Below are 27,901 nucleotides of genomic sequence, written 5' to 3'. Positions count from 1 at the left end.
TGTACACTTCAATCGTGCATTGGATATTTTGTGGAGAGGACGGGTAGCGAGATGGCAGGATGCAGATTAGTCAGCAGACGAAGTGGGGTGAAAGCAACATCGCACACGATCACCAGACGTTACCCTTCTGCATCACATTTTCCATCAGAAGCATCATCAACGACATGTTCCATTCAATATGTACCCATACCAGAATGTCAGCCCGGCAAATACGACAGTATCCAGGCATCGCATAGCAGCATACACCCCGTCCTTGTAATCTCCAACCTCGTCATCACCTCCACATCCTCACGATTTCGCAACACCTGTATCCGTCAAACCCTCACACCTTCTTGCGACCGCTTCCCTTAGGACGCCCTGGCTTCCTTTTCGGGGTAGCTGGCAGTGACAACGGCAACGAAGTAGCCTTTTGTCGTTTCCTGGTTCTCTTGACAACCTCTGTTTCTTTCTCCGGCGCGTCCACGTATTCCTCATCATCGTCGATGACGATGGGCCTCTTGCGCGACTGCTTTGGAGATATCTTCTGCGCGACATTGGTGCTTGGTACTACCGGTGATGCTGCAGCGGCCTTGCGAGGAGCAGACAGTGACGCGGTCTTCTTAGCGTTGGGGGCACTCGCCTTGGCTTTGAGGACCTTGGGTGCTGCAGATTGCGCTGCCGTGTATCGCAGGTAGTTTGCGCCGGCTTCGCCGAGGTTGGCTGGGCTACTACCGACTACAGGGTGGTTTGCTTTTCTGGGCGCGGTCGCAATAGTGTTGCTAGGCGCCTTCATTTCCTCCACCGGGTTCACCAGGATGTCTTCGAAGAAGTTGTCGCCTACTCGAGGGATCGAAATATCGAAAGGATGATGCTCTTTGCGCGGCGTATAGCTCTTGCCTAGTGTGCCGTCGGTATGGCAAGGCACGGAGGTGATCTTGAGTGCGATATAGCATTTGCGAAACTTGGTCTGCTTCTCGCGCTTGACGGCTTCCTTTTCGCGTAGGGTGCGACGCAGGTTCTCTGTCAAGTGGTGAGCGTAGTCGCGAGTGTTACTGCCAGTAAGTGAACATACCTGCCCCCGCTGACGTCAAAGTATCAGTCACCAGCTTCTCGTTCTCCTCCTCTACGCACGCGTCGCAGTAGAACAGCAGCATCTTCGCCTTCTTCTTCTCATCTCCCTTGATCTTGTGCGATCTGTGCTCGACACAGTAGCAATTGGGTGCGCATCGCTCGTCGGGCGTGGGTGTGGTGATGAGGTGGCCGCATGCGAGGAGGTGCTCGTAGGACATGGATGCGTTGTTGCATGAGTCCGCGTCCCGTGATCCTAAGACGCGTGGGTAGGTGACTTTCTCGTGTATGGCGTCGACCTTCTGCTTGGAGTCGGTCTTTTGCTTGGTGGATGGCGACGGCGTGGCTGCTTGTCCTGGGAGCGACCACCGAGTCGCGAGCATGTTGCCGACTTGTCTGGCGACAGACGACGACATGAGTGCTAACGAAGAGAACACTTTGGGATACAAGGTGATGTAGGCGGCAAGCGCGATTTGGATTGCGCGGTAGGTGGGTGGTCGGTAGCTTGGACTGTAGGTCAGGCGAGGTCCAGTGAGTCGAAAGAGAAGAGTTGGTCTCGCGACAATAGGATTGAATACTCAGAATCCACCGCCAAGAAGTGAGGGTGAGTTGGGTGTGAGCTCTTGAACAGGCGATACTCACGCAGCCGTAGTTAGTGAAGGGCAGGCCGCGCACAATAGCAACCGCGCAGTCTTCACCTCGCCCATGATTTCAGACCGCGCATCGCGTACGCAGCGAATATTGAGGGTATTATATAGTCTTCGGACCATTTCGTGACGTGGGTTCACATGGTGGTGTAGTATATAGTTGCACCACCTGAGATTGGCGGAGGTATCGTGAAGCTTGGTAGGCGCGACTGACGAGTGATTCAGGAATGACGTCAGCTTGCTACTTCTGCTTTCACGTTGATTGCTGGTTGTGCGTGCTTGCTCTAGGACGTAACAACATGCGATGCGCAAGATGACTGACACTTGCAGCAAGTGAACGCCTGCCCAACTTCGTATGATTTCGGCGATATTCGGATGTATCGGCACCGAGACCAATAGCTCGAAGAGCCAGTGAGAACTATGAGGTCTCTCCAGCAGCATGGAAGACAGCCACGCTCATTGGCTGCCATAATGGTTGCCTAAATCGTCAACATCGCGCGGAGGCGAAACGTCAAAAGCCTTGACATCGACATTGACATTCACGCCTCTACACACCCTTCTTCCTTGACGACCCATAGAACAATCAACGTTTCGCGATGCCAGTCTCTATCGAACTGAGAACAGATACCGAGCACCCCGACGCTCTCACCACATCGTCAGAATGTCCAGATATCTACGAAGAAACCATGCCTGGCAACACTCCATACATACTCGTTACCATCAACGATCCCGAGACCCTCTCAGTCCTAGGCAGCAAGCTAGCCACCGGCGACGCCAATATTCCCATCCTCCAGCCGCCGTCTTCACGCAAGTCCGCCGACGACTGCTTCTCACTCCCCGTCACTGCAATCAGAGTGCTGCACATCGGGATATCTCCGCTCGTCTCCTCCGATGATGTTCTGAACGACGGTGACACCTACGGCCCATTGATGACTCCCTTCATTGAAAGCTGGCGCGACGCATTCCGTAGTCTCCCAGAACGGCACTCAATCGAGCGCGTTGTATTCAATGTGCGCTGTGAAGATTCAGGCACGGTACGGAAAAGTGGCCACTTGCTCCAGGAAGTGAGTACAGGGATGTATGTAAAAGCGAAACGGACAATGGGGAGGGATATGGTGTTTAGGGTCGTGGGTTATCAGAATGAGAGGCATAAGCGATGGCTAGAAGGGGCTCTGCCAGGTAAGAAAGAGGAATTTGGGGCTCCGGTAGCCAAGGAGGAGACGACAATAGCGGATACACTGCATCTTCAATGAAGGTGGTCATTGTATGCCGAGGGTACGCCAGCCTTCAAACAGCTGTAATCTCACTTGCACTTTGACATCTCTACCACATGTCCGTCCACATCATATCTTCACAATCCCATCACTGCAGCCTACCATTTCACTCACACCCAACCCCAAATTCTTCCCACCCGCGACTTATCCAACCAACCCATACCGCACCCTACCATGGCGCTCACCAAGCCGCCGCCTCGAAATCACTGCGACGACCCGTCCACCCCTCTCCACACTCTAGACTGCGAACATATCATCAAGCCGCAGTCCTCGCCTCCCACACCGGTGTACTTCCCTGCTCCAAAGTCGCCATGCTCATCAAACTGCACGCGCAGTATCTACTCCGCAAAGCCCCAACTACCCTTAGTCTGGCTCAAGCGACAAGAAAACCTGCATCAGCATCCATTCATCTGCCCCGCGTGCATCGAAGATCGCATACGCAGCCAATACCCGCGATATCTCGAGGACCACCAGAAGAACCGAGCGGCCTCGCATAAGGTGACGGACGATGTAGAGACGAATGTACAGCTTTGGACATACGAAACGGTGCTAGAAGCAGTAGAGAGAGGAGGTAGGGTATGTGAAGCAGAAGATAAAGCAGGTATCTTTCGGATCAAGTATCTTGAAGGGTTCAAGGCTTTGACGCAAAGAAGAAACACATTGGCTAGGGTTTGGGATATAAGAGATGCACGCCAAGAGATTGAAGTTGAGGAGCAGGACAGAGCCACGCCCGATGAAGATGCAGAGATGGACAACTTAGCCGAGCAGCTCTTAGACGTAAAACTTGGGATTGCGCAAGACAGCACAGTTGATGATCTTATGGAGGGCGTGTCAAGATTGTAGACAGTGCCATGTCTTCTGTTATTCCAACCTGGTCAAACTTGTTCTCGCCGTCGGCCCACCTGCCCGCCCCGGACATGGGCCAAAAAGATGAGCAAAAAAACATCAAAATACATACAACAGCGGGGATTCGCTAGTGGTCACCCACCTAACTACTAATCCGCCGGTATCATGCTTGTATATGGCTGAGCGGACGGGAAGCCTAATTTTCATGATCCTATGGTCGTATGTGAAAGACTGGGCAATTTTAGCATATATATTGGCGGTGTGCGCCACGCGAGCCTTCTCGGACGGGTAAACTAAGTTCCAGCAGTGCCGTCGTCGAAGGAAGCAGTGGATAGAGTGTATACCGTTCAGATAGCGAGAGATTGAGAGCGCGACTGTCTATGGGTCTTGCAGCTTCGGTTCACATAAGGACAGGGCTGGAGCGGCGAGTGCAGCTAACTAGAATGTGCAGGGTGGGAGGCTGAGTAGAGGAGTGGCGAGTCCGTACTAGAGGAAGGGGAAGTAGATTAATAGGTTAGGCTAAGCTTGTGTTCATACAAGCAGTATGCTCTCATAGCTACCCTTGCCAACAAACAGGTGCTTACATTGTTGCCATGCCAAATCAGAAATAAACACTCTATACATGTAACGGTATGCACTGTCACTACGTCGAAGTCCTAGGGCCCAGCGGCACTCGGGAATGAGATACAGCCTGTCGCCACACCGCCAAGAAGGGAGTGAGTCTTCATATATGTGCCCTACGATACCTGATCCGACAACGAGATGGCGAGTATGCTCGAAGAAGCTACTTAGTTTCGTAATAGAAGAGGGACTCGGGACGAAGGGGTCTTCTTGATGAGCTACAGCTGCGCGGCGACGTCGCTGACTCTTTCGTTTCCCCGATCTGCTTTCGCGTTGGAGGAACTCATCCAAGGCCGTCGCGCTTTGCTCCAGAGCAGACAGACGGTTCGCTTTATCGTCGTCCCAAAAGTTGAGACGAATGTAATCGCGGAATCTTCGTGTGTACGTCTTCGCATCGGCGTGAGGTATATCCTTTGATTTTAAACCTGCAAGGATTCGATCTTCGACCTCCAGGACTGCTTTGCGCAACACCTTTACGTCCTTGATTTCCTGCATTGGAAGAACCTCCACCGTCGCGATTACTCTTCCTAAGGCCAGCGCATCGTGTATCTTTAACTCGGTACATCTCACGTCGATGTCGAACACACCCTTGGGCGCCCCCCATTTTCGCTTGTACTGTGCAGTACATCTATTACAGATTGTAACGCCTGATTCATGGTATGTCTTTCCCATTGAGATTCCGTGAGCAAGGATGTCGTAATTACTTTCTGGCGCTTCGTGGGTCTCGTTCTCTCCAGTCCACTGTTTCGATTCCCAAATTGGTACCCAGGACGGTATTCCCTGGATGCTACTGGGCCCGCTTTCCAGAATTCTGAGAGGCCGCGATTGAGGATCGGCGTCAAATAGAATCCATACAGCAACCAGGTGGAAGAACTCAGCGTCTTTTTGGTCTTTCTGGTCTTTCTGGTAGTCCATCATGAAGAACATAATATTATCATGACAACGGCCCATATTGGCCAAACCATACACGCCATTCACCCTATCTTTAGGCTTGCTCACTTCAAAGTTGCCGCTCATACTGCTCAGGTAGGTAAGAAGACGGCTCGCAAGAGATATGTCGGACGGTTCGTATCCCTTATGAAACATTCCATGGACAGTGAGGGAAATGTGTGTTCGGGAAAGTGGTGATGGTGCATCTTGAAGCATGCAACGTTTCGCCACTTCGAGGAACCTGCGGTATCCGACTTTCACATAGCCACATTGCATGACGGGATCTTTTTTCGAACGCGTGGCTTCCTGGATGACCCAGACGCGTCGCCACCAGGGTTGCATCGCCACAATTCGTATTCCAAGAACTTGTAGTTCATCAAGAGAACAGACGTTATTCTCTTTCTCGTCGAACAGGCGGTCGTCATCCATAACGTAGTTTGTGGCTGCGAGAAGTGCTCTCTTGATGGTTCTCTTGTCATTACTCAAGGCCGCTCCTAGGGCTTCTTCTGGAGGTAGATCGGAGTACAATCCTCCAGGTATCGGAAGTCTTCTTGACAGATCATTCAAATCGTTTTCTTGTAAGTCAGGCGTGGAATCGCATATGTCACCGACGGACCCTAGCCAGATGCGCACCTCCAGGGCCTGTTCGTAAATTTCCCCCATGCATTGTACTTGTGAAAGACATTCCTCCCTATCAGACTGGTTAATACATATGGCATCGACCCACAGTATGCGCCCTGATGCGCGATCTCGTAGATGTCGTAATGCCTTCTCCAAGTTTGTCGTAACTCCGAATGATGTGTAGCAATCAGCCTCTGGTGATGGAGCAGATGCCCATGTGAGAGCAGCTTCACTCGTCGGAGGCTGATGGTAACCAAGTTGAATAGAGTTCTTTCGTTTCGCATCACCCCACACGTATGACAATGCAGTGTAATCTGTTTCTGGTCGCTTTTGGAGGATATCGGCATGGTAAACCGTACAGTATATACTATCATCGAAGTCGCCTGGATGTAGATATATGAGTCGAGTTTCAGTCGCTTCGAAGGATGATTCGGAAAGCGGTCGATATGGGAAAGCAGTTTGTAGGCTACTCATTTTGTGCTCGGGTGAGTGAAATGATGAGTGACACAGTCGTAAGAAGTCGGAAAGTGCGACAAGGCTGAAGTCTTGAGGTCGTGCACGAAAACCGGTGAAGCAGAGTGGCGAATCGTAGGACTCAACCAATCATATCCACAAATCTGCAATGTTCGCTTTATTGGCTTAGATCAGCCTACATCGCTGTGAGTAGGGTAATAATGTGTTGACATCCTGATCGCAACGATGGCGTGATATCGTAACAACAGTATATACAGCATGTTAGAAAGAGTCGGTATGAATATATGCCGCATACATGACCCATCGCGAAACAGCTTGCGCGTCCATCTCATTGCCATTATCGCCGCCTTCACTTCATTGCCGTCTACCATTCAGGCTGACTTACAACTCCTTCTTCAAGAAGTGCTCAGGTCTGTGATCTGTCTCGTAATCCACATGCACATATGCCCTCTCCACATCAGGCAGACTCTCTAACTTGATCTGAAGTTCCTCGGCTACATCATGTGTGGCGCGTAGAGTAGCTTCAGGGTCCATGACGATATCGACTTCGACGATGAGACGTGGACCGCTGTGGTAGGCGCGTACGGTGTCGATTTGGAGGATGGTGGGGGAGTGTGTCATCGCTGCGAGAACGATTAGTAGGATGAAGGAAATAGTCGGAGTGGGGGGGTGTCTTACAGATATAAGTGATGTGCTGCAGCATCGCAGTATCAGCCGTAACACCAATGAGGAGCTGAAACTCCGAGTACGCCGTCCGTGACCAAAGGAAGATGATCAAGACCGAAAGTATCATCGCGCCCATGGGGTCCAACCACCACTTCAACTTTGATCCACCGACACTGGTCAAGACACCGAATCCGTTGATGAACAGATCGTTCCTGTGATCCTCCCACAGAATGCGGACTTGGCTGTACTTATTCCGCAACGCCCAACAGTACAAGAACAGACTGAACTTCGTCGCAAATGCAATGCTAACCGCGATGACGGACGGAAGGAAGAAGTCGTTCGTCTCAGGTCCGTTGTGTTCGGCGACTGTGCGGATAGACTCGACGATGATAACCACCGAAACGGTAATCATAAGCGCGCAGAACGACAGGTTTCCCGCCGTTTCAATCCTCGCCTTCCCGGAGGGGAATTTCCTCGCATCAACCCTCGCAACAGCGCGATTACACATAATCAGCGTAAGATTACTCAACGGATCAAACAGCGAATCCGCCATCGTCGTAAACAGACTCAAACTCCTCGAACTAACCGCCGCATAAAGCTGCAACACAGCCAGTATAATATTCGCAGCAAAACTCCCAATAACAGCAATCTTATACTTGAGATGATTCGCCGTATCCTCATCCTTCGCCGCCGCCCGATGCTCCGCCACGGGCTTAAGCAACCTCTCTATATTCTCATTTTGGGCAGAGTAGAACTCTTCGAGCTTCTTCGCTGACGTCGCGGCCTTGTTGAGGGTGATGGGCCCGCAGCCATCGCGTTTGCGCGACGTGTTGGCGCGGATGAGGGCGAGTTCAGATTCGGGTTTGATGGCGGAGGAGAGGGAGTAGGGGTCGTTGTCGGGGGTGTAGGAGGGGGGTGATTGCGATTCTAGGTCTGAGACGTCGGGGTGGTGGCGGATGTGGCGGGCTATGGGGTCGTGCGAGGAGGGTGTTGGGGCGTTGGTTTCGATGGCGGTGCTGCTCGCGTCGTTTTTGCGCGGAGTTGACGCGTCGGCATGGCTGTGGGCGTGTTGCGCGCTGGGGCTGTTGTTGCTGCTGCTGGCGCTGAGGTGCGCGTGGTGGGGACTTGATGTGCGTTCTATGCGGTCCGGGTGCGTGTGGAACGGGTGCGGTTTCATGGATATGGCGCGGTGCAGATCGGGTTCTGACATTGTTGCGGTGGTTACTCGATTTCGCACACAGATGTGGAAGGGTGCAGATAGATGCTGAAGCAATTGCGCGCTCCTTTCACGGATGACAATGATGGCGGCGGTGAAATAGGTCCGGTGAAGCAAGCCCGCCAAGCGCCATAGTCGCGATCGACCGCTTGTGGCCAAGCTTCCAGCGTACACGTGGGGGAGATGCGCGGCGTGGTGATAGGTGAACTTTGTTTAATCGTCCCGACTCCTTTGTTTGCGAACGTGCGTCTCAAAGCATTGCGGTATCTTGACAGTCCATCCCGAGGTCCCTCTACAAACCCAACTGCCAGGGCCCATCTATCATCTGTCACCATGCACCCGTACCACGGTACAAAGTACTACCGCCTACCAAGCATGCCTCCATACTTTAGCGCGCGGAGTCTATCGCGCCCAGCCCGCACACGCAGCAACATTCCAAGACAAGATCTTGAGGTGTCTTATCGATAAGACCCGCGACCATTCCGTCATCGGCGCCCCGCTCACCTCGGCTGGCCTGCCACGTTGATCAAGACTACGTGCGTCACGTTTCTCACTTGCACACTCAACATCTATAGATGGATCGTGAACCCTGCATATACCTCACCAGCTCACACAGCATATCACCACGACTTGCGCATCCTCACCGATGAGCATACAGGTCGGTCAAGCAATTGGTGTTGCTGCCAAGATGGTCAAGAAATTGTGTCTGCTGCTGCTGTGGGCTTGGTGGTGAAGTGAAGATTGTGGTGTGTTGCGGTTGTGATGGACTTGGTGAGTCGCGTGATAGAGATTATTGACATATCCTCATGTACGAATTCCTATCTCAATCGACCAGCAGTAGCATTGCAGTCAAGGTACTTCTTCTAAGTCACCACTCCGCTCATCGCACACGCATCCATCCTCTTAGCCTAAACACGCCCTCCCACCCCAAAAAGGTGGAGTACCTCACCTCACCTCGTACCAACCCCCTATATCTCCTCTACTAAGACTCTCACACATCACCTCAACAACGCTCTCACGCACTCCCTCTCTGCATTCGGCAAACAGCAATGTACGTGTTCAAGTCTATATCTAACTACATCCAACGTGCGTACATGCATGCATGCGATCAACATCGCATCTCCACTAGCTATTTAGCCACCACCAGAATCCGGGGTATCATAATGCTCACCCCCTGGTCTATAACAAAGTGTGAAGGGAACTTGGGAAGATGTCTAACCATGTATGCGGTACTTGGAGATGGAACGGTGAGGGGGTAAAGAGCTGGGTAAGAGAGATGAGGGGGAGGAAGGATGTATGCGGAAAGGAAGAGAGATATCGACATGTGAAATTGTGGAAGGAAATTGACACATGCAGCGCTGCCCTCCAACCCAGTCATATAAAGATCAACAAGATCAACAAACACAGACACCGCGGCTCCGGCATCGCAATTCCAGAAGCCTTTCCCACACACTCATTGCCGATCTCTTTCCAACCCGCTATCCGCGTTAATCATCCTTTTCTCCCGCTTTCCCGAGACGCGCGCGGAAGCACCCACGACTTTACCATGTGAATATACACGAGACGAAGGACAAGGGTGCCACAGCATCCATGTCGCGTAAACTGCGCGTCTACGGGTGCCGGTGCCGGCTGTTGTATATTACTGCTGCTGCTTGTACTACGGCTGTAGACAGCGTGCAGGCTCCGTATGCCGGGAATCGAGGGGCATGGAGGGGAGATGGGAGGGTGGGTATGCGATTGATTGGGCCGCTCTCGCCCGGTGTCGGTGGAGACAGTCGTCCTCGACATTTGCATATCGGATCTGCGTTCCAGTGTCGCGTAGAGCCCCAAAGATGCTACGTGTAGTGTATTCTGCGCTGCAGGAGCGTCACGTCAACGCTCCTCAACGTTTCCGTTAGTTCCCATGCATCCAACATGCGCCCTGCGCCCCAGAATCCTGCGCCGCACCACCAAATTCATATTCGTTCCCCAGTCCAAACGGCGTCTCTAGCATGTCCGGTAAGTTTGTATCCCACATCATGTCGTCCCAGAAGTTGTTCAGGATAGTGGGATCGTTGCTGGCGTTGGCCCAGGTAGGTGTTGCGGGGTTGTAGTGGTGGCCGAAGGAAGAGGGATGCTGCTGTTGGGGTTGCGGCATCGATGGGTGCTGTGGTGTGTAGGCGGCGGCGTGGGTGTTGAGCATGGGAGGTGCGGTCGAAGTACCGGGGATGGCGAAGTGAGTGTGCGTTTGGCTGTGGGGATGAGGTTGTTGTGGGTGGTATTGTTGGGGGTGCGGGATGTGTGGCATGGTTGGCTGAGTCTGGTGTGATAATGTAGACACGTTCGTTTTGTACGCTGCGTAGAGGCGAGTGACTGCATCTCCACTTCTTTTCGCTGCGATACTCCAGTCTTTGACTGTTTCGAAGAATGTGAGTGCTGTTTCTATACTGATCTTCCATTTTTCGACTTCTTCTGGTATGCTCGTGTCGCTGAACAGGGAGACGAGTGGGACCATGCAGGCTTGGAAGCAGAACCAGACCGCGTTCCAACCTGAGATGAGGTCGGGCATGCATTCTTGGCTGATCTCTTCGATGGTCTTGGAGGCGATGAGTCGGCATTTGCCTACTGCGACCTTTTCGTCTGCGCTCAGGGCGACCCATGGGGAACGTCGAAGTGCGGCGGTGAGCAAGATGGGGCGGTGGAGGATGATGCGGATGTTCTGAAACCTCCACTTCATGACCAAGCGCGTTCGTCGGAGAAACTCTGGACACGGCTCATCGGGGTTCGAAAGGATTGATGGTAGCTCTTCATGCCACTTTACAACCTGCGCGTCGTAACTAGCTGTCTCTGCAGAGGAAAGCAGTGGCGACTCGACAAGTCGGTCCTGTATCCTCGTAGCGATCTGACAGAATGCTGAGGCGTGAACTAGAGGCAGGATCTTGAGCTGCTCGATGTACTGCGGGCTATTGGGTGGTGGAATACACTGAGGCTATCGTGACGTCAGTATTGCGCTTTGAAACATGCACCAATAAATCTTACAGCGTTCACAGCCGTACCCGGTCTTAAAACAGTAATTGACGGCCCCATTCTTCCCAGCGAAGGTCGCCCTGTGGTAGTCGAAGCCCATGAATCCAGACAAAACAGACTCCACCAGATGCGCCGGCGCATCTCAGGCGATATCGAGTCTTCCTCACCAGGCGCCATAAACTGTCTACTCGCGTCGCTTCGCTCTGAGTACTCGCGATGTAATCCAAGTGCTGTAGCCATGCGAAGTGTCCCACCCATCAGCGAATGCGCTTCATTCGGGCGATTCAAATAGTGCATGTAGTATCCGCTCATGATAGCCAGAGCCTGGAGGACTTCCAAATTGCCGCTTCCGAACGACTCCAGAGACAGGTGGCGCCGAGATCGATTGAAGTAGACATAGTGAGCTTCGTTGTCCGCAGCTAAGGAGGCAAGCGACCCCAACGCGAAGACCATGTTGAGTAGTGCAAGCCATGCTGAGTCCTTGCGGTTACCGTATAGGAATGTAGACCAAAATTTGCGCTCATCGATCATAGGACAAAACGGATGTACGCGGTCGAAGTAGCTCTCGAGCAGTTCTTGGCCATGCTGAGGAGGCGGTAGAGCATCAGGTCTGTTATCTGCTAGCTCTGGTGGCGGTGAGCCTGCACGGCTTGGTAGCGCAGTCTCCTGGCTGTTGTGTGCGATTAGTGAACGTGCCTGAGGCGCGCATCGCACGATAACCTTTAGTGCGGCTGTGATTGACGAGATGCCAACGTAAGAAGACAGGCGGTCGACCGACATTGATAGCCCGTTCACATCGTCGGAGATGCCTTGGACACGGAGTTGGTGCTTCCGTGCCTCGTCCCAGTAAGGATCTTCAGGCGGCGCCTGCTCGAGCGCTTCCAAGCTCTCGGCTCCATCAGATCCAGCTTGGGCGTCGGATAAGGCTTGCGAATCGGCCGCCGATGGTGATGTCGTTGGGTGGTTCGCGGAGGATGACAGCGCCAGTTCTAGCAATTCTTCCCGCGGAAGATTAGCGAGCGATTCCAGGTTCTTGACTCCGTACAACTTTGTCAAGATGGTCTTGTACTGTTCGATGTTGTTGGAAAGCTTGTCGACTAGTCTACCAAACTGATTAGCGCCAAATTGTCCTGGTCGTGTTCTAGAATGCTCACTTTCTGCTAGGCACAACTCGCTGTGCAGGCTTCGAATAGCCACATGCCTCAGGGTGCTGATACCATTGGCATTGTCCGCAAGGTTGTGAACCGTCACACCGAATCTTGCGTCTCCTGCATTCGACACATGCGTTGCTGGTGGAAATCCGTCGTGAGCCAGGCGGTCGTGATGGTTTTCCCGCGCTGTCGCTGTCTATCCCGGGCGAGCGCATACCCACGGACGACTGGAAGGTATGGAACATGTTGCGATGACCTCGGTGGTACGTCGGCTGGCCACGCACTCGACAACCACGAGCTGAAAGAGAAAGAAGTTCAGACCAGAGTTGTCAGACGACCCTGCAGGACGCTCGATGAAATATGTCGTGACAGGTCAGTCTGGAGGGAGGCGAAAAACCAAGGCGATGGTCCAAAGTACCAGTGGTACGTCCCAGGACCAATATAACAAGACTCGGAACTAAAACGTCGACGAACCGGGATCTGATATATCAGAGACGCTCGGTAGTGCAGTTTGAGCTGAACGCATACCATCTGCAGCCTGGATAAAAAAAACGAGAAAGTGCACAGAGGCAAAAACGTAAACGTAGGTGCGTCTGGCTTCCAGGCATGTGCCGTCATAATCCTGCAGAAAGCTTGTGTGTATGAAGTCGGCGCGCGGAAGCTAGTCGCAAGTCGCAGTAGCAGGGCCGGAGCGACAAAACAGCCTTCCAGAGTGGACTATTCAAGAGGGTATAATCCCCGCATTATAGCCCACAGCACCCTGGTGATGCATGCAGCAGGGCTGACTGGTGGAGTTTGGCAAGATGAGGAGAAAAAAACAAGTGCAGGCGACCGTTGAGACGGGCGGACGGGAAGGGATTGCGTCTTGCCTTGCTTCCAGGGCTTGCGAGGGGGGAGGGGAGGGGGTGAGCCAAGCGAGATTGGTGTCGAGAGATGGGAGCGTGCCGCTGCCGACGGCTTCGAAATGCGTTCCAGAAGAGATCGCGCATGTCAGTTGCCTTTCTCGTCCGACGGGACATGAAGCAACCCTTTTTTTCCCACCTGGCCGCCTGCGGCAGCACTACTGCACGTCGTTTCAGCGAGTGCGGATCCTTCCCGCCACGATCAAGCAGCGCGTACTCTCGATCGCATGTCCGCGGATGAGAAAGGATGGCGGGTCTACGTTAGAGAACGTGTACATGTGTGTGTGGGTCTCTGGGGAGAGCGTGTGGTGCGCTGCGAACCTAAATTCCAGACCCAAACGTCGAACACCATGTTTCGGGTACCACTCACCCGATCTATGAAGGCCGGTCATTACAGGCAAGCCGCGTTACAGGCGAGAGAACGAAGAGGGTCTGCGCGTATTCGCTACCACGGCCTTCTGCCGGCATATTCAGTATCCAAAATAAAAGTCCACATACCAGCGTCCGGGTCGCGATCCTTCCTGGGCCGAGAGCACAGCGTAGTTGCTGCGAACCGGCTTTGCGTGATGCATGCGGCTAGGATGCATACTGTCTGCACCCTCTACCCCATGCAGCAGTACTCTGACCAGTGCTAAGAGAGCGCTGAAGGGAAGCATCACCGGCTATTTGCAAGGCTTCATAGGTACTGGGTATGTATGCTCCATCACTACCACAAACACAAACACACAGAAAGAGAGAGGTTGTCCACCACCTTCCCATCAACCCTTCGCTCCTTCCCAAGCCTCTCGACCCGCAAACTACACCACCATCGCTGCGAACTTTGGGAACCGGCTTTGCGTGACAGCATGCGGCTAGGTTGCATTTACCTGCACCCCTCTACCCCATGCATGGCGCGTTCAACCAATGCGACATCCCGCCAGCAACGCCATTTAATTTACCCTGGAAAGATAAACGCCTTTCATATCCAAGCCTTGGCAGGCCAACATGACGACGGACCTATAGCAGCCTCACATATAGGCCGCCGGTTCAAACTCTATGTATGTACTCGACAATGCGTAGTATTACCGTTGAGTAATCCAGTAATTCGTAACTTGTGTCGCTCCTTGCCTATAACGTCCGTATTCACAAAGTTTATGTTAGACCGTCCGAGATGACTTCTATACGCAGGGCCGGTGGATGTTGCAAGTAATGATGTGTTGATGAAGGACTTGGAGTGCTGGCGCGTCAGCATGCGCGAAGACATGTTCATCTAACTACATGTATACTTTGCATTTCCACATACTCCACAGCAGTGTGATCCTGCATCCTTCCCACCTCATCAAGCAACCTCCACATTCCGAATCCACAGTTACGAGCTGATCGCTACTCTTTGCCCAAGTATGTCCACCTCAACGGTTCGTCCTGCTTACCCAGCCCCTTGACCTTGATGACTTGCTCATCGCCAGGAACAACATCTATAGCGCTGTCGTGAACGAGGACGCCTGAGCGCTCCTCAAAGACGAGGCCCTTGGTCGGCTTCTGTGCCTTGACTGTGATAGTCTCGCCTTGGGGAACGACTTCCAGCCCGCGGTCCTTGAAGTCCAGATACTTGAGCGGCTGCGGCCAATCGACGTCGCGCGACACGATTTCGCCATCGACCCATATGCGTACGGCTAGGACATGCGGCTCCTCGTTCCGGTTGTCGATCGTGCCTGACAGAACGTCGGTCGTTCCGTTCGGTACGAGCCTGATATCCTTCTTGACGATCTTATTCTTAATCTCCTTGCCGCTCTCAACGCTAATATACCGCAACTCAACAGTTGCGACCACTTCCTCAAGCCTCTGACTCGCGACCCAGACTTCATAGTCGCTCGTCGGGGGCACTCTGGCATGCACGACGCTCCAATCAAAATGCGCCCGTTTGACTGCGACAGCAATCGGGGCAAGCACGCGGCGCATGGCGTAGTAAGCCGGTTTCTTGCGCTGGAAGTAATCGACGATGGACCACGAGGTAACTGGCCAGCAGTCGTTGAGCTGCCAGACGAGTGCACCACCACAATGCCTGTTTTGTCCCCACTGGCGCCTCCAGCCCCTGTAGCCGAACATTAGTGCTTCGGCTTGCGACAGCTGTGTAAGGTGGATGAACGACTATTCGCTGTCAGTACCCTATACCGGCTATATTGCGGCCCACTTGGTCTAGTTCCCGACCATGAACCGGGTAACCGTCGGACGGCACATACCTCTAGGTCGGTCTTGGTCCGGAAGTTTTCCACCAGATACGTGGCTATTCGCCGCTCGTGGCCGTCGGCCTTGTTGTGGAAATCAAGCATGTGGCTTTGCGGGTAAAGCTGCGAGGGGTCGGTGCAGTAGTACTTGATCGTGTCGATGTGTGGGAAGGCTTCCATACCGAATTCGCTATTAAAGCGTCCCCCGAGCGTGTCGAATATTTGGTACTTCTCTTGTGTGCCGTGCCATACTGTATCCATCGTTAGTATACTATATGTGAGGCAATGTGGAAATTGTTACCATTCCACTGATGCATGTCACCCACTGTGGGGTTTGACGTCTTAAGTCCGTCGCCCCATGGTGACCCTGGGTGATATGGCACATGTGGGCTTTCCGCCGCAACGACGTCGGGCAGCAGCTACCAACGTGTACTGTCAGCGTGATGGTATTTGCTAGTATGCGATACGCACGTACCTTTTCGTATATGTACCTGGCCGGGAAATCGGTCTTTAGCCAGTTGTCCGGGTTCTTGTCCTCGTAATCGTAAGTCAAGCCATACGACTCCTGCACCTGGTAGTCCTCATTGTTCCCCGCATAGATGATGATGGATGGGTGATGTCGCAATCTGGTGACGTTGGCAGTGCACTCTTCCTTGATTGACTGCAAGATGTCCGGAAAGGCGGGATAGTTGCCGCACCCAAACATGAAATCTTGCCACACAAGGACACCAAGTTCGTCGCAGAGCTCGTAGAACACGTCTTCTTCCCAGATACCGCCGCCCCAGATTCTGATCATTATTTGATAGCCATCAACCATCATCTCAAGCCATTTACGGTACTTCTCCTCGGTTACGCGGGGAGTGAATGAATCGGCGGGGATCCAGTCCGAACCACCACAGAACACATCAACGCCATTGACGCGGAAGTAGAAGCTTTTGCCAATCTCGTCCGGTTCTTGGATGAGCTCGCCCTTCCGGAATCCTGTTCGCCGTGATGTTTGATGGACGTTTGTTCCATTGGCAAGGACCGTTGCAGTGACAGTGTACAGTGGCTGCTCTCCATAACCATGCGGGTACCACAACTTGGGACTGCCGACATGAAAATCCACTTTAGCAACGCCGTCGCTTATTTTCGCAGTCTCTCGGAAGACACGTTGATCACCATCGTATACATCAAAGCTGACGCTATCCGCCGAGTCGCCCTCAACAGTCGCAGAAATGGTTCCTTGGACGGATTTGAGGCTATCGTCAAGCTTGTAGTCCACTCTCAGGTCCTTGGCTCTTGCTTGATAGGTCTCCAGTCGCACTTCGCGCCACGGACCGCAAGTGTTCAAGATTGGTCCCCAGTCCCAGCCCCAGTGATACTGGGCCTTCCTCACGGCAAGCCTTGACATGTCGCCGTTGAATCCGATCCACTTGTGATCCGGATACTTCTCTTTGATCTTGATGGCTTCAAGACGTGCGGAGGCGAAGTCGATCTCCAAAGTGTTGACACCGTCGGAGCTGAGCTTCTTAGTCACATCAAGTCGATGCGGGACGAACATGTTGTCGCTCTTCAGGATAGTCTCTCCATTGAGCTTGACAGTAGCGAAGGTGTCGAGACCGTCAAATGCGAGTACATGTATGATGCCTTCCTTCGCTTCCGGTACCTTGGGAAGCTCGACTTTGTAGGTCCAAGTCTTGTCCGCTACCCATTCTGCTTCAAGTTCATTGAAGCCCAGGAAGGGATCTGGGATTCTAGTCTTCGTGTCAGTTCTTCCAAGTTCATGTAGGTTTTGGAATGTTGGACGTACTTGTCATTGTCCATCAAGTCCAGGTGAACATTCGTAGGGACCTTTTTGACTGGCATCCACGCATCCTTAGCAGAATCATCACCCTGCTTGAACGTCCATCCTTTCGACAAGACGTGAACGCTGAGAGCCTGTGCCTTCGCCATGATTCTTGTTGTTCAAGATGGTGGTAATTGTTCAGTCTTCTGCCAGCACAGGAAGTGGCTGTCTGGTACTACCAATTGGCGGGGTAGGTACAATCGTCTATGCAGGGACATCCTCTCTCTTGAATGACGACCGAAAACCTCAGCCATACCACATCAGACGTTTCACCACTCCGGAGCAAGCAGTGCCGCGTTGAGCTCCTCTCTCGCGCTTAACGTGGTCAAGAAAGGAAGACGGAGTCGTTGCTCCGCGCCCAAAGCAGCTAGCGCAATACCATTTGTGGATCTGACGTCGGAAGATGCGGTCTTGAGCCGCAGTTCAGCCGTCCAGCGGCCACGAGGTGCAGGTATAGACGGCGAGTTGCGAGATGGTAGCGGTCCTGGTCGCTCCGTGTCGGATGTGGAAGCTGGCGGTGTTGTGTAGGATGGGAGAGGCGCAACGGCAGTGTTCCGGGTGGTGCAGCCCCACGCGGTGTGGGATGGTGCCGGCGTCGTGCAACCTCAGGATTGCTTCTTTGACAACGGAGGGTGAATAGGCTGCCGGTTTTCCGAGGCGGCATATGTGAGCATGCAGTAAGTCTTCGGCGAACAGGTAGTTAATGTAATGGGGGTGTTTGAAGAAGAATTCGTTCAAAGACGAAGGGTATAAAACTATCCGAATATCAAACGACAGTAACCACCAGAGCTATCCAACTTTCGGCTACCAGCAACAAGGGAACTTCCAGATCCTTTTTAACCATGTGCGACCGCCTTGCTACCAGAGGAACGAAGCTGAAGCAGCAGCTACCACAGCCGAGACGAAGGCGAGCAAGCTGCCGTCATGCCGGGAGATCTCCGACGCAGCGCTTCTCCGGACCTCGTCCCTCCTGGCTTCGCTCATCATCATCGTAGTCTGTCTCTCCACCCTCCCATTCTGCGCCAACGCCAGCATCTTATCTCGACTCGTCGCAAGGATGGTTGTGGAACGCGCACCAGGACAAAACACGACTTCAAAGCCGGCGCCAGAGGGTATGATGAAGGTGGAGAATTGGTCGTCGAATGCTGTTGCAGCTGTTAGTCATGTCTTCTTTAGTTGTCTAGTGTAACTGAGCATACCATAGCTGTATGCATCCGGGCAGACGGCCTTTACGTTCTTGGAGTACTCGCTCGGTTCGCATTTGTTGGGGGAGTTGTATTCGCCTGTACAGCAGTCCTTGGGCTGGTTGTTCTTCGCGCATGCGGAGAAACAGGGGTTGAACTGGGGTCGTTGGATGTTGTCGTCAGGGTACGGATATACGCCGTCGCCAGGCTTCTCGGGAGGACTCTGTTGTAGGTCCCACGGACACCATTTGGAGATCTTATTCTCGTCTACGTCCTGGTCGAAGGAGAGTGGATACGAGGTATTCGTGCGGAGGAAGTTGGGAAATTCTGGGTACGGGTTGTAGCCCTGGGTAGCCAGGAGCCCGTCTGTGCCTTGACATGACGGGTTGGTGAGGTTCGGAGGGATGTCGTCGAGCGTCACATTGTCCAGCGGCTGGAGGACAATTGCCATGGGGACATTGTAGCCATCGACAAGCGAGATGTCGTAGTATGTGTTTCCGTCTCCAGCGTCCAACGTGAATTCGGCGAGCGAAACGGGTACGTCTCCCTGTGTCTGAGTCAGCGGGAGTCGGTTAGAAGGGAAGACGAGTATGACATACTCCGACTTGACAGTTCAAGGCGCCATTACAGTCGCCGGATGTGCAAGCCTTTCCACGACCCGATGCAGCAGCAGTGCCATCGTCGTTGAAGGTGCAGTTTGTTCTCCCCCAGACTCGACCCTGCCAGTCCTCTGATACAGTCTGATTCCTCGTCTCTCCGGGTTCAAGCTTGAAGCCAGTCTCGCCTGGACCTGTGCCGGACTGCGTTCCAATACCAGGCCAGATGGGCTCGGGACACTGGTTCGTCACCAGCAGGGGTGTGATGTCCAGCTTCCTTCGATTGGTCTTCCAGGGTGCCTTAAATGCCATGTGGTGATTGGGTCCCATGTGATGAATGGCGTCCGCCATGGGCAGCGCGCTCAGGCAGAGGAGGGTGCATAGCTGTGCGATAGAGAGGCTGTTTATAGACCGGGTATGATCCCTGTTGGACATAACCGCAGACATGATGGGCTGTGACTGCGCACGGCGCATGCGCAATCACAGAATAGGTCTTCGTGGTGAGGAATGGTTGCTAGATATGTGATGCGAGGGTGCAGATCTGCTGAGCTTCGTCGCAAAGGTATAGAGATGAGCGTAAGGTTGTGAGGATGCTGAGAATAAGGCTGGGAAAGGTGGTGAGGTTAAGGGCCGGGGCCCTGCACCGCAAGCAAGGCACATATCCAAGGATTGGCTGTTGTTGGCTGCAGTGAAGAAGTCGCGACTTGGTATTCGTCAGTGACGCAATGTCGTGTTCCTGCCCCTGGCAGACAAGGGTCCAGCAAGGCTGACGGACAGCATCACAGCCTGTCATTGGCGTCCACGCCATGGCTTTCCAAACAACGGGCCGATGAGTTGGTGGCTTGCTTGATGGTTGCATTTGTCTGAGATAGGCATCTGATAAGATGTCCGGGTCTCGGTCGTTGAGGGTTGGTCGATCTTGTAAGATGTTCAATCTTATCGATTAGTCTTGCTGCTGTCCTCTACAAAGAGATGCAAATGCGACCCAGGCACCCAGATAGTTTCGCAACAATGCAAGCTGCATTTGGTTCTCCTTGGTAGCGATGCAACGCGTAAAGCATGTGAAAGACGTGAGAGCGCCACCAAGGTACGCCAGATTATGTGTCGCACTAGATCCTAAGAAGGTCCTCCATGATGGCAATATCAATCGAGATAGGATTTTACGTCTACCTAGAAATTATGGACTGATTGGAATGTTGTGCATGCAAACTAATGCGATGGAAGTCTGTCATCCCCTGGGGCGTTAGGCGTCAGGCGTTGTCGACATGCAAACCACGACCGAAAGCATCCGGGCAGCGAAAGCGTTCGGACAACGAAAGCGGACAACTAGAACATCAGTGATCCGACTATGGGCATGAGCAGAGCGCTACAAGAGACCGAGGCCAATCAGCGCATACTACGGCGAATACCAGGCAAGGGGAAATTGCATCTCCTATTCGCGGTCTGAGATTTCGTGGTGGCATCTCGGAGGTGGAAGCGCACGAATGCCGGTCTCGCCACCATTAGCTGCGGGTGGTGAGATCTGCGCATCTCTTGGCTCTCCTGACAATTGACTGATTGCTACATTACTCTCCGTACACTCCCGCGGCTTGTATTGTTACTCTACCGCGCATCCTCCCACCCTATACGCTCCTTCTCTACAGCGTGCTGTGTTTTACTGCGCCGCAGCTTCTCTCCTCGGGCACCAAATTAGTGTCGCCACGCAACCGCAGCTATTCACCACACCGCCGAGACCAGTGTTTGAAGATACACCGCTGGACACATATAAACAACCCTAGCCAGTCCCTTTCCTACGTACCGCAAATCACCCACCGCCGAACATAGACTTGATGTCTACAACCACCACAATGCCCGGCCGCACCCTTCCGACGATTCCGACCGCCGAGGTGCGCGCGCACAACAACGAGAAGTCCTGCTATGTTACAATCGGCACCAAGGTCTACGATGTTACCGACTTCCTTGATGGTCATCCCGGTGGCCCCGAGTTCATCCTCGAATACGCAGGCAAAGACATCGAGGCAATCCTGAAGGACGAGATCTCGCACACCCATTCCGATTCCGCCTACGAGATCCTCGAGGAGAACTTGGTGGGCTTCATGGTCCCCGAAAATCTTCTGAATGGCGTAGTAAAGAGCTCGAATCCTGCAGATATTGTGCCTCTGCCATCTTCCGAGGTTGGCAAGCTGGAGCTCAAGGGCATGGAACAGGACGGGAAGCCGCTGTACGAAGCAACCGGCATGTCATCTGCGGAAGATCTTTCAAAACCGACGGACCCGAACCAGGACTACAAGCAGCACAAGTTCTTGGACTTGAGCAAGCCGCTTCTGATGCAGGTCTGGAATGGTGGATTCAGCAAGGACTTTTACCTACAGCAAGTGCACCGCCCGCGCCACTACAAGGGAGGCGATTCAGCGCCGCTGTTCGGTAACTTCCTGGAGCCGCTCAGCAAGACCCCATGGTGGGTTGTACCATCGCTTTGGTGGCCTTGTGTCGCATATGGAACAGCCGTCGCGTTTGGTGGGCTATCATCAGCGACGGAACTGGCTGGATACTGGGTCTTTGGGCTAGGATTCTGGACCATTATCGAATACGTCCTGCACAGGGGCTTGTTTCACTTGGACGAGTAAGCACTTCCCATCCACATCATTCATCTTGTACTAACAACAAGCAGCCATCTCCCCGATAACCGCGTCGCGATCACCCTCCACTTCTTGCTTCACGGCATTCACCACTACCTTCCCATGGACAGATACAGGCTCGTCATGCCACCTACTCTCTTCGCTGTCTTGGCGGCACCGTTCTGGAAGTTCGCACACGCGATCATCTTCTGGAACTGGTATGCCGCTCTGGCTGCCTACTGTGGTGGCATCTTTGGCTACACCTGCTACGACATGACACATTACTTCCTCCACCACCAGAAGTATGTACACCCATAGACCACTTTGAAAGACCTCGCTAACAAATTAAAGGCTACCTCCCTACTACCAGCAACTCAAAAAGTACCACCTTGCGCACCACTTCGCCGACTACCAAAACGGCTTCGGTGTCACCAGCCGCTTCTGGGACCGCATCTTCGGCACCGAGCTTGAGATGGGACCCTCCAAGGTCATCAAGTCGACTTAGATCGCGACGCACGAATAGACTTTTGTTATTAGACACCCACCTGTCACCATGTTGTCAAGACCGGCATTGAAGAAGGCGTTCAGCGGGTCTGCAGGGCCATTTTGGGTCGATGCAGCTTTGATGTTTGTAGATAACTTTATGACTCACTACCTCAGATAATAGTAATGCCAACAATCACTTCACTTCTGTTCACAATTCTTCAGTCACTGCTCATTTCCCTGTTGCGCTCACGGCGGCAGTCACCTCCGCACGGACTTGCTGCATGTTAGTCATGCGGACCCTGCCAAGGCCCCTCCAACTTTTCAAGTCATTACGCCCAGGCCTGCCTCTCCACTTTCCACTCACCCACCCATTAACACGTCGTGCTGCACGAGCAAAGCTTCAATCAAGCACCCATTTGTCAAGTGCATTTCGGTCAAGAGGTCATTCGGCAAGCGCCAGCAGTGACATTTCTACGTCCGTTCGATATCGCAATTGAAATCAATACTTGAGCCCCGGCTCGCCATCACAACAACACATCGCCCATTGCAGTGACATCGCGCATCACTTCCACCAGCTACGCTTATCGAGAGCTAGGAACCGCCACCGACGTCGACATGTCTACCCAAGCCGCAGTCGAGGCCCTCCTTGAGGAGACCGCCCGCGAGGTCGAGATGAAGGACGCTGAGCGCAAGCGCACTGCCAGCAGCGAGGCGCGCGACACCGACAGCCGCCGCGACGACCGCCACTCAGACCGCCGTGACCGCCGTGATAGGAGCCGAGACCGTGGGGACCGTCATCGTGAGTCCAATGGAGATCGCCGTCGCAGCCGCGATAGAGACCACCGCCGAAGAGACGGAAGCCGTCCCCGTTCTAGCAAAGGTGCTGACACAGATGAAGACCGTGATAGGCTCCGCCGCAGCAGCTCGCGCGACCGCCGTGGAGGTCGTGGAGGCCGTGACCGAGGAGGCGACTTCTACAGCGGTAGCGGTCGTCCGCGTTCCCGCTCCCCTCGCGACCGCGGCAACGACAAGTACCGTGAGAGGTCCCGCGACCGTCGCCGCAACGGTGGTGATGACCGCCGCAACAGCCGTCGTAACAACACCCCGCCCAAGCCAGAGGTCACCGAGGACGACCGCGACAAGCGCACCATCTTCGTCCAGCAGATCTCCCAGCGTGCTGAGATGCGTCACTTGCGCAGCTTCTTCGAGCGTGTCGGCCCTGTTGTCGAAGCTCAGATCGTCAAGGACCGAGTTACCGGCCGTAGCAAGGGGTGAGTACTCACTTCTCCGTTCCTCATACACACATGCTAACATCCGTCTAGCGTCGGCTACGTTGAGTTCGAAGCTGAAGAGTCCGTACCTCTTGCACTGGAGCTGACTGGCCAGAAACTCAAGGGCGTCCCCATCATTGCCCAGCTTACTGAAGCCGAGAAGAACCGTGCTGCTCGTCCTTCCGAGGGCGGTGCTGCACCCGGTGCCAACGGCGCCCCCTTCCACCGTCTCTACGTCGGCAACATCCACTTCAGCGTCACCGAGAAGGATCTCCAGGAGATCTTCGAGCCTTTTGGTGAGCTTGAGCAGGTCATCCTCCAGCGCGATGAGTTGAACCCTGGCCGCTCCAAGGGATATGGTTTCGTTCAGTAAGTCGTCTGTTCGTGTTCACTGCGACATCATTTGCTAATACATCACAGGTTCGTTGACCCCTCGCACGCTAAGAATGCTCTCGCAGAGATGAACGGTTTCGAGCTCGCTGGCCGCCAGATCCGCGTTGGTCTCGGCAACGACAAGTTCACCCCCGAATCGACCGCGAACCTCCTCCGTACATTCACCCAGCAGGCTCAGTCGTACCAAGGCTCTGCCTTCAGCGGTGCTGGTGGCCGTGGTGCCTATGCTGGCGGTACTGGTGGTGTCTTCGACCGTACCCATAGCAAGGATGACCGTGGTGTTAGTGGTGCCTCTGCTCTCGACGACTCTGATGTCGCTGGAGTCAACTTCAAGACCTATGACCGCAGCAGGCTTATGGACGCTCTTGCGCGCCGCGACGTTCCCGGTGACTCCAGGCAGGGCGGCCAGGCTATGCCTGTCCCCACCACTCGCAAGGCTCCCGCTCCCGCCCCCGCCGCTCCCATGGCCTCGAAGTGCGTCAAGATCGAGAACGTCTTTGACCCTGACGAGTAAGTCCTCGCATCTTCTTCTAGACATTCGCTAACACATTACCAGGGAACAGCGTAACTACGGTGACAACTGGAACAAGGAGCTCCAGCACGAGATCAAGTCCGAGTGTGACAAGAAGTACGGCAAGGTCGTTCACATTGCTGTCGATGCCAACAGCGACGGCGACGTCTTCGTCAAGTTCGACTCCGTCTCCGGCGGTGAGAAGGCTCTCCAAGGTCTCAACGGTCGTACTTTCAACCACCGCACCATCCGCGCTTCCTACGTCGTGGACAAGATCTACAACTCCCTCTGGGGTGCTGCTGCCAGCAGGTTTTAACCGACCGGTACGTTACAACTGTCGTGGGGTGCTCGGTAGCCACTACTGCCGAGCATGCCCGATCACTCATGTGCACAGTATACCTTGATCGGTTCTTACGGTTTCTTTACGACTCATTCTCTCGGTTTACTCTTACGGTTTCTACTCTCGGCACACTCTCACACCTCTGGTACGTACGCATGGCGTTGACGGTATGATACGACTCTCTTTCTTTCATCTGCTTGTTCTTCTTTTTGGCGTTGCTTTTCAGGCTATGCTGGCGAAGGTGTACAACGCGCAGTGCTTTGGATGGTGGAAGCTGCGTTGTCAAGATCAACATGGAGGATGAACGAACGTTCAGAGGTATGATGGATGAAGGTCTTGGTGGATACTGAAAGGATAAGGTCTCGGTGAATGACGGACATGATTGTTTAGGCGGATGATGGGCGAGAGCTTGTATATGGCGCGGGACATGGCGGTGGAGGAGTGCTTACTTCGGTACGTTCTGTGAAAGACTTCGGTCTTGTTCAGATCTTTCACTTGGTCTCAGGTCTCCTCACAGACGATTGTGCATGCATCAGCGGCACTTACCACGGAAGTGGAGGACACATGGCTGCTAATAGCACATAGGACCAGCTCGTCTCTTCCTGTTCTTCCTGGATGACTTGTCTGCCAATAATCATGTGTTTAGATACTTTCTTGGATTCCTCCCTCGTTACCCTGGCCTTGTTGATGTGGAGAGTGGGATGTGGATCGGATGCATTTGGCTGTGGCTGTGGTTGTGGTTTGGCCCTTCTCCGCTGCTGACCATGTTGTTGCCTGACGTCGTGATAGGTTTCGATTGTATCGTTTTATTATGGCTAACTAGGCTTCGCAAATCGACGTCTTCACTTTTCCGTGAGACTACCAGGTTGATCGGTCTTTCGACGTGGAACAGTGCCATGCGTCTGCTCACAGCCAGATTGGTCGACGGGGTCTCGATCATCATTGCTCCAAGTACAGCATCCCTCATGAGACGTTGGAAACCCACCGCGATTCTCCAACGACCCAAGATTGGGGAGAGAATCCCTCTGGCCCTCAGGGTGTCGTGTCGATCTATTTCTCTGAGCGTACGCTGTACCTGCGTATATGATACGCTCTTCTCCCTTTTGGCAACAGCGAAAAAGCATGAAGCGAAGCTCCCTGTGAAGACGACTGGTATGTAAGTTGTACGCGCATCACTTCACGATGGTTCCCAGTAAATTGCGTGTCCTTGGCTCGCTTTTGAAATACTGCTCAGGCAGGTGCTTTCTCCTTCAACATCGCTCCTCGACCTGAGACTTTCGCGCATTCATGATATGCCATAGAGCATTTCTCTTCGCGCACTGACGGCTCAGTCTACTGTCGTTCATCGTGGCATTGCGCAGATTGCGCACTGCTTTGCATAGAAGAGGTACACGCTATGCGTAACGTATCAGCATTATCATACTCAACGATGTTTTGAGCACTTCGATCTGCCCTTACCATCAATGCATTGTAGTGTAATCGTTTCTGGAGACCGAAACGAGTGCCTTGTCAATGTTACACGATATTCCACCAACTGCGGGGAGGCGTCTCCCACCTTCACGCTTAGTGATGCACGACAGCGTCACACTATTGGGCATGTGTGCAGGCCACTCGTCAGACGCAAAATGTCCGATTGGGCCCAGGGTCAAGTGGCTGTTTGGCTACGTGGCTCAGCCACTAAGACCTCTACCTGTGGAGGCGCTGTCTTGGGGCATTTTGGGCTGCGCCGCGCCCAGCTGGACAGCTGAGTGACCCAGCCGAAGGTGCCTCGTCCATCTCAAGATCCTTTTACTCTCTACTTTCCCTTTCTTCTTCATTATAGTTATCTACGTCTTCTTGGATCATGGCAGTCCCGTTCGGATTCTCGGCGGGGGATTTCGTGGCAGCGATTCACTTAGTTCACAAAATCAGCACAGCCTTGCGCGAAACAGAAGGTGCAAGCTCGCAGTACAACCAGACTACCGTTCAACTGCAATGTCTGGAAGGACTGTTGCGAAGTGTTCAGAGTGCGCATTCATCAGACGTCGATTCTCAGCACCTCGATCGATTGCAGATACTTGGGCATGGATGCTACATCCCACTCAACAATTTCTTCAATAAGATCAGAGCTCTGGAGCCTAGCCTGGGAAGCCTCAGTACTGGGGGTGATCGCATTGTCGACAGGGCCAAAAAGACTACAAGGAAGTTGCAATGGGGGCTCCGGGTAAAGAAGGAACTATCAGAACTCACTGCGGCTATCGGTCCTCAAATCAGTGCTATCAATCTGCAACTATCACTGATCAACGCGTCAGTCTCACGGGCTCTTACACATGTAGGACTTAATAGGCTGATTTTTACAGGGAGCGACAAGAGAAGGCTGGATGTTCTCTCGATGTTCTGGTTTCGACGCTCAAAGGTCTCGGTTCTCTGACGAATGAGTTTCAAATCCGCCTGGACACATGCATGGGCTCCCTCGCTACAACAACATCTGTCGGGCACATCGCCCAAGACATCCGAGGCATGCGCTTGGAAGCTATAAATAATCGCAATGCACAGATGGATCTTATTCGCGATCGCACGGAAATCTTCGCAAGTGGCTTTGACCCCAAATCGCCGCAGAGAATCGAAGACCAACTAGCTAAGGTAGTGCAGCTGCTTTCGGAGCGAGGTCTGAGCCCCCAATCATCAGGCGTTCTACTTAGCGGCAAGTCTTTCACCACAGCAGAAAAAGACCAGGAAGCAATCAGGCACGCTGTTCACGTTATTCTCCGATACTTTAGGGCGGTAGTGATTGCTCTACTCATGAGATTCTGGATCGTTCTACCGGCTGTTCAACACATGCTCAGAAACGCGCAGGCAATTCCACGACTCATCTCCGTCTCCGTCTCAGACAGCATACTGTTTGAAGACGCTTTGGGCCGCACGATACATCTGCCATACATACATTTTCGACACCATGCCGTGTTCATGGCACGTTTGCAGTGCGAATTCAAGAACGTTCCTGGGGAACAGAAGGTCTTCCTGGGGCAGTTTCGGGTCTTCACCCAGACCAGCTGTAACAGCTTCCTCACCGAGGGTAACTGGGGCAGT

General features: G+C 53.4%; 7 protein-coding genes across 7 annotated transcripts; 2 read left to right on the top strand and 5 right to left on the bottom strand.

Moving 5' to 3' along the window:
- Positions 1 to 322: 322 nt before the first annotated feature.
- On the bottom strand, positions 323 to 1,133 carry J4E84_007271 (uncharacterized protein; the record flags this gene model as incomplete). Its single annotated transcript, XM_049389856.1, has 2 exons — positions 323 to 1,031; positions 1,126 to 1,133. The coding sequence occupies 2 exons, from the start codon at positions 1,131 to 1,133 to the stop codon at positions 323 to 325; spliced, it is 717 nt and encodes a 238-aa protein (XP_049242600.1).
- A 5,708-nt stretch (positions 1,134 to 6,841) lies between these two features.
- J4E84_007270 (uncharacterized protein) lies at positions 6,842 to 8,336 on the bottom strand (the record flags this gene model as incomplete). The annotated part of the gene is made up of 2 exons (XM_049389855.1): positions 6,842 to 7,083; positions 7,139 to 8,336. The coding sequence occupies 2 exons, from the start codon at positions 8,334 to 8,336 to the stop codon at positions 6,842 to 6,844; spliced, it is 1,440 nt and encodes a 479-aa protein (XP_049242599.1).
- A 1,900-nt stretch (positions 8,337 to 10,236) lies between these two features.
- Positions 10,237 to 13,869, bottom strand: J4E84_007269 (uncharacterized protein; the record flags this gene model as incomplete). The annotated part of the gene is made up of 3 exons (XM_049389854.1): positions 10,237 to 11,310; positions 11,361 to 12,695; positions 13,813 to 13,869. The coding sequence occupies 3 exons, from the start codon at positions 13,867 to 13,869 to the stop codon at positions 10,237 to 10,239; spliced, it is 2,466 nt and encodes an 821-aa protein (XP_049242598.1).
- An 894-nt stretch (positions 13,870 to 14,763) lies between these two features.
- On the bottom strand, positions 14,764 to 17,540 carry J4E84_007268 (uncharacterized protein; the record flags this gene model as incomplete). The annotated part of the gene is made up of 5 exons (XM_049389853.1): positions 14,764 to 15,528; positions 15,621 to 15,856; positions 15,907 to 16,024; positions 16,081 to 17,341; positions 17,398 to 17,540. 5 exons carry the CDS (start codon positions 17,538 to 17,540, stop codon positions 14,764 to 14,766), a joined length of 2,523 nt encoding a protein of 840 aa, XP_049242597.1.
- Positions 17,541 to 18,291: 751 nt separating this feature from the next.
- Positions 18,292 to 19,660, bottom strand: J4E84_007267 (uncharacterized protein; the record flags this gene model as incomplete). The annotated part of the gene is made up of 3 exons (XM_049389852.1): positions 18,292 to 18,578; positions 18,633 to 19,164; positions 19,217 to 19,660. The coding sequence occupies 3 exons, from the start codon at positions 19,658 to 19,660 to the stop codon at positions 18,292 to 18,294; spliced, it is 1,263 nt and encodes a 420-aa protein (XP_049242596.1).
- Positions 19,661 to 21,060: 1,400 nt separating this feature from the next.
- On the top strand, positions 21,061 to 22,336 carry J4E84_007266 (uncharacterized protein; the record flags this gene model as incomplete). The annotated part of the gene is made up of 3 exons (XM_049389851.1): positions 21,061 to 21,836; positions 21,885 to 22,133; positions 22,183 to 22,336. 3 exons carry the CDS (start codon positions 21,061 to 21,063, stop codon positions 22,334 to 22,336), a joined length of 1,179 nt encoding a protein of 392 aa, XP_049242595.1.
- A 596-nt stretch (positions 22,337 to 22,932) lies between these two features.
- Positions 22,933 to 24,808, top strand: J4E84_007265 (uncharacterized protein; the record flags this gene model as incomplete). The annotated part of the gene is made up of 4 exons (XM_049389850.1): positions 22,933 to 23,588; positions 23,640 to 23,957; positions 24,009 to 24,491; positions 24,538 to 24,808. 4 exons carry the CDS (start codon positions 22,933 to 22,935, stop codon positions 24,806 to 24,808), a joined length of 1,728 nt encoding a protein of 575 aa, XP_049242594.1.
- Positions 24,809 to 27,901: the final 3,093 nt, after the last annotated feature.

Source organism: Alternaria hordeiaustralica, assembly GCF_023758085.1.
Source record: "Alternaria hordeiaustralica strain BMP 2776 chromosome Unknown scaffold_15, whole genome shotgun sequence".
Lineage (NCBI taxonomy): Eukaryota > Fungi > Ascomycota > Dothideomycetes > Pleosporales > Pleosporaceae > Alternaria > Alternaria hordeiaustralica.
The sequence above is the reverse complement of the archived record's forward strand: the minus strand, read 5'-3'. Positions and strand labels throughout refer to the sequence as shown.